The 6126-nt window shown below is 31.6% G+C and overlaps 1 protein-coding gene across 1 annotated transcript; it reads left to right on the top strand.

Annotated features, from left to right (window-relative positions):
• The first annotated feature begins 286 nt into the window (after positions 1–286).
• On the top strand, positions 287–5369 carry LOC132562925 (uncharacterized). The gene is made up of 4 exons (XM_060227701.1): positions 287–435; positions 2809–3050; positions 4503–4610; positions 5035–5369. The coding sequence occupies exons 2-4, from the start codon at positions 2823–2825 to the stop codon at positions 5227–5229; spliced, it is 531 nt and encodes a 176-aa protein (XP_060083684.1). The 5' UTR covers positions 287–435; positions 2809–2822; the 3' UTR covers positions 5230–5369.
• Positions 5370–6126: the final 757 nt, after the last annotated feature.

Here is a 6126-nt window from a genome sequence, read left to right as displayed (position 1 = left end):
CTTTATATACACACCAATAAGAAAACTATCTTTATCACTGTCTGGATTTAAATATAGAAAACTACTGCAAACACAAGAAGCATCTGAGGATCTAGAAATGAAAGTGTTAACGTTTGGTTCTAGTGTTCGCATTGACCATCTTATATATATATTTATATCAATTAATTAAGCTACTGATTTTTTTCCTAGTGTAGGATAGTTAACTATTATAATCCGGCTAAAGTGAGGTCATCATACGACAATAAGCATTACACATCATTTGGGAAAACCCAGTGTATTTCCGCGGGTCAAGGTGCTTTTGTTGTATTGTGAACTCAGAAAATGGACTGTTTATAACGTACGGTTTGGTTTTTTGTGGACCTAGAAAGGGAAAGGACATCGATTTGCATTCCCTGTGACCTTTTAGGTAACATGCTTGGACAATACACTAATCAGGTATATTTAGAAACACTCCTTCAAACCCATTAGGAAACCTGGGGTCGTGCTGGTTGTATGTGTCTGTGGTACACAATTCGTGTACAAAACAAGTATTCTAATAATTTCTTGATATCAGCGTTGTTTTGTACCAACTTTGTTGTTGTAATTATCATGTATGACATCTTATGTATATAGCGTTGTTCTATAAATAACCATTTACCATTGTTTACAACAGCATTGTTTGTCATTGTTGATGATAAAGGAGGATAATATTACCTACAACATCGTCCGTCTCACCATAAGATATTTATTACTTATATATTAACTAACAATGTTTGTATTAGTATCGTTGATGATTGTGATGTTTAATTGTAGATTTGCTTTTATGAACACATTTCATGACTTCTTAAGACTAATAGCACTGAATAGCACTTGAGATTTCACTGTCTCATGTACAGGATATTGTTTTTCCTGTCCCAAGGAATTGTGTTGACACGTTAAATACTTCTTCAGATATTATGTTACATCATAAGATGGTGTAAAACTTTTGTAGATATTTCTGACTCCAGATATGATATAACATCATAAGATGGTGTAAAACTTTTGTAGATATTTCTGACTCCAAATATTATATAGCATCATAAGATGGTGTAAAACTTTTGTAGATATTTCTGACTCCAAATATTATATAGCATCATAAGATGGTGTAAAACTTTTGTAGATATTTCTTACTCCAAATATTATATAGCATCATAAGATGGTGTAAAACTTTTGTAGATATTTCTTACTCCAAATATTATATAGCATCATAAGATGGTGTAAAACTTTTGTAGATATTTCTGACTCCAGATATTTTATTACATCATAAGATATAAAAATAAAGAAATGGTGATGAGTATGACAATACTAATAAATTAAATTGATTAAGGTAATATTGTATGTAATATTGATATAATGACGTTACATAATGATTTTCTATAGAGTCATGTCACGTTACATAATGATTTTCTATAGAATTATGTCACGTTACATAATGATTTTCTATAGAGTCATGTCACGTTACATAATGATTTATCTAAAGAATCATGTCACGTTACATAATGATTTATCTAAAGAATCATGTCACGTTACATAATGATTTATCTAAAGAATCATGTCACGTTACATAATGATTTATCTAAAGAATCATGTCACGTTACATAATGATTTTCTATAGAGTCATGTCACGTTACATAATGATTTATCTAAAGAATCATGTCACGTTACATAATGATTTTCTATAGAATCATGTCACGTTACATAATGATTTATCTAAAGAATCATGTCACGTTACATAATGATTTATCTAAAGAATCATGTCACGTTACATAATGATTTATCTAAAGAATCATGTCACGTTACATAATGATTTATCTAAAGAATCATGTCACGTTACATAATGATTTATCTAAAGAATCATGTCACGTTACATAATGATGTCATGTCACGTTACATAATGATTTATCTAAAGAATCATGTATATAATGATTTATTACGTTACAAGAATCATGTCACGTTACATAATGATTTATCAAAGAATCATGTCATTTATATATAGTTTAATAATGATGTCACATAATGTCATGTCACGTTACATAATGATTTATCTAAAGAATCATGTCACGTTACATAATGATTTTCTATAGAATCATGTCACGTTACATAATGATATTTCTATAGAATTATGTCACGTTACATAATGATTTTCTATAGTCATGTCACGTTACATTTATATATTTTCTAGAATTATGTCACGTTACATAATGATTTTCTATAGAATTATGTCACGTTACAGAATGATTTATATATAGAATTATGTCACGTTACAGGATGATTTATATATAGAATTATGTCACGTTACAGGATGATTTATATATAGAATTATGTCACGTTACAGGATGATTTATATATATAATCATGTCACATTAAAAAGTTATTTATAATATTACCTGTGATGTTACAATTGACAGCATTAGCTATTTATAGAATCATTCTATTTTTATGGTAATATTACCTGTGATGTTGATACAATTGACAGCATTATCTATTTATAGAATCATGCTATTTCTATGGTAATATTACCTGTGATGTTGATACAATTGACAGCATTATCTATTCATAGAATCATGCAATTTGTATCTTACTATCTCATCTAAAGAGTTGGAAGAAAATGAAGTAAAAAGAAAGAAGAAAAGACTTTTGAAGGTTGGAGGGACCTGAAATATAACTATTGTGGCAGTCATTGCGAATATATATGATATTATAAACAATACATGGAGCACGTCTTTGTTGAAAAATCTATTAGACTCAGCAATAGATCTTTTCGGTAAATTTAAGTGTTTGCTTTTCCAGAGATGTGACCTATTATGCTATTTGGAAGCATCGAGGAAGATTTCAATATAACAGATAAATCTAACGATTGTAACGAATGTCTGCCAGACGAAAAGCTAGAAAAAGCGTTCCATAGCTCTCTACAAGAGGGCAGCAGCTTACCACTACTTAAGGAGGAACTTCGTCTCAAAATTCAGCACGAACGACTGAAGAGTGGACAAGATGAACTGGTTGTAGCTCAAAGTCCACCAAAACCCGACATTGTGAGTAGATTTTTTCCGACACAACAGTTAATTTTGATTAAAATGACAACTCACATTGCGTAGTACTTAATTAATATATTTTTAATGTTCATTTACTGTTGTGAAACAGAGTCTGGTTTAAAAGCCGACAAAAATGAATACGCTGTTTTGCACTGAAAGTACTCTTTCTTTAAAAAAACCACTCAGAAACTCATAAAACACATGGTTAATTAATTTATATATTTTCATAAAAAAATTACTTGTATCTATATATCAATCAATTAAGATAGCATTCAATTTAATAGCTACGCTATGAATAAATCTATAATAACAAATTACAACATTCTAGATAAAGTGGTTAAATTTCAGACCATATAAATATATGTTTGTTAAGTGATGATAATTTGGAGTAATTAGGATTGATCTAGTTGTGGTATACAAAACTGACAAATAGAAAACAATACAGTCAAAGTACTAGACGAGACAATGCTTTAAAGTCAATTTATTTGATTAATTAAGCTAACTGATTCAGAACTTGATCAGTGACACAATACGATGTCATATGTTTACCTTATGGTAGTTTGTATATATTTCTTCAATTTCACCTGATTTTAAATATCAATAATTTGGAACTAAAAAATAATATGTCAAGTGGTGTAGATTTTCAATGAAAACAATTTTTAATATTCAATGTCGGTCAATGATGATGTTTCCTTTGAGAGCGTGGCATTACTTACCGGAATTGGCCAAGGTTTACATGGCGGGTGTCGTCGATGAAGCAAAGGACGCTTACACCTGCGGAACAATGGTTTAATTCTCCTTGTACTTTTTCATGAGTCTCCATGAATATCTCTCTTTTGTTCCTATTTTGCCTTTGTTTTATTTAATTCTAGTTTGGAGGATGATTATGTTGACATGCTGGTTTGTTCTTATTTTTCCCCATCAGCCGATATAGATGGGAGTTTAGAAATAACTCGTCAAAGTGGTGTTATTCTTTACCCAGAAATATATATCTATAGTTCCATAATGTATATATCTGTTGTCCGATAATGTATATCTATTGTCTGATAATGTATATATATTGTCCAATATTGTACATATATTGTCCGATAATGTATATATATTGTCCAATATTGTACATATATTGTCCGATAATGTATATCTATTGTCCAATATTGTACATATATTGTCCGATAATGTATATCTATTATCCGATATTGTATACCATTTGTCTGATAATGTATATCTATTGTTTGATAATGTATACCTATTGTCCAATAATGTATATCTATTGTCAAATAATGTACACCTATTGTCCGATATCGTAGATGTTAATAACACCTTTGAGACAATTTCAGACTTTCCGAAACATTGTCACGTATTGACATGATTTACAGTCCGGCATTATAACCAGACATTTCCTGACTTTTTGTGAATCGCATGCTGTCGATGGTGGCTTTTTTTCTTTTTAAGTTGACGTTACCGGAAGTGTTTAAAAAGAATCGACGACGGTACCAGAACCGCCAGTCAGCTGATCGGTCAAGACACCGAGGGAAAGAATATGAAAAACAACTTTTAGAGGTTACAATATTTGATATATTCTTGTAGTGTTTTATACCTATGTTAAGTATGTTGGGGCGTTTTGATTGCTACATATGTCTGACAAGTGATTAGTATAAAGTAGCCGAAGGCACTGGTCTTCGTTGACATGGCATGCTAATGTGATGAGATACAGGATAAAGATAATATAAATTAAGTGGAAATTTGTTGGTTGTCTCCTGTCTCACTTGTGTTCAGATACAAATGCAACATTCGATCGATGGTCTTCAGTTTTAGTACATATCCTGAGGTTGTAGTAAGATTACTACCAAAATCACTCTTTCTTTAGGAAGTATATATTATAACATGTACGTCGTGCTCAAAGTTTTGTATAATAATAATATCCTGGTCATTTTCCTAGGCTTATGTTGTTTAAAGTTGAAGATTGATAGTTTTTGGGTTTCAGACAATCTCACAGCAGGAGAAGCGGAAGGCCAACTTGGAGCGGCTCAGAGACCGACTCATGGGTACGAAACAAATGCTTACAGATGCGTTAAATCAACACACAAAATGTTCCATAAGTGTTGGAAGAGACATTACATCACAGAGGTTTATATCACTGCTGGGATCAGATTGGCATGGAAAGATGATGCCAAATTAACAGATATCGAGATGACAAGAAATGGCATACAAGCAGTTTTTTTTCTGACGTCAGATTTCTCAGTATACCGTTGTGTTTTGTTTTAATGCTAAAATATTGTTGCTTTGTCGCTTTGAATTGTACAGTACTAGCCTGTGAGTCTCTAGATAAAATAATAATTCAAATAAAATATTAAAAAAGAAATTTCATTTTTATCAGATTTATTCGTATTAATACGTTGTTATATTACACCTAAACCAGATCATTTGTATAATTTTTCCATCCATATCAAAGGAGACGATTTTTCAATAAGTGATATTTGACAATGATTAATGTATTTGTTGGGGCAATGAGAAGTGTATGTTGGGACATGAGAAGTATGTTTGTTGGTACAGGAGAAATGTATTTGTTGGGGCAATGAGAAGTGTATGTTGGGACATGAGAAGTATGTTTGTTGGTACAGGAGAAATGTATTTGTTGGGGCAATGAGAAGTGTATGTTGGGACATGAAAAGTATGTTTGTTAGGACAGGAGAAATGTATTTGTTGGGGCAATGAGAAGTGTATGTTGGGACATGAGAAGTATGTTTGTTGGGACGGGAGAAATGTGTTTCTTGGGACATGAGAAGTGTATGTTGGGACATGAGAAGTGAGTTTGTTGGGATAATGAGAAATGTGTTTGTTGGCATAATGCGAAGTGTGTTTGTTAGGGCATGAGAAGTGTTTTGTTGGGACAATGAAAAGTGTGTTTGTTAGGGCATGAGAAATGTGTTTGTTAGGACAATGAGAAATGAGTTTGTTGGGACAATGAAAAGTGTGTTTGTTAGGGCATGAGAAATGAGTTTGTTAGGACAATGAGAAATGTGTTTGTTGGGACAATGAAAAGTGTTTGTTGGGACAATGAGAAATGAGTTTGTTG

The sequence above is a fragment of the Ylistrum balloti genome, unplaced genomic scaffold (genome assembly GCF_031769215.1).
Source record: "Ylistrum balloti isolate Yb309-2 unplaced genomic scaffold, AGI_CSIRO_Ybal_v1 Utg371548, whole genome shotgun sequence".
Lineage (NCBI taxonomy): Eukaryota > Metazoa > Mollusca > Bivalvia > Pectinida > Pectinidae > Ylistrum > Ylistrum balloti.
Note: the sequence above shows the minus strand (reverse complement) of the source record. Positions and strands in the feature narration are given on the sequence as shown.

Coding starts and splice junctions, on each gene's coding strand:
- LOC132562925 (XM_060227701.1), top strand. CDS start 2,823: ATGCTATTTGGAAGCATCGAGGAAGATTTCAATATAACAGATAAATCT. Junction 3,051..4,502: donor GTCCACCAAAACCCGACATT/GTGAGTAGATTT, acceptor TTTCTTTTTAAG/TTGACGTTACCGGAAGTGTT. Junction 4,611..5,034: donor ATGAAAAACAACTTTTAGAG/GTTACAATATTT, acceptor TTTGGGTTTCAG/ACAATCTCACAGCAGGAGAA.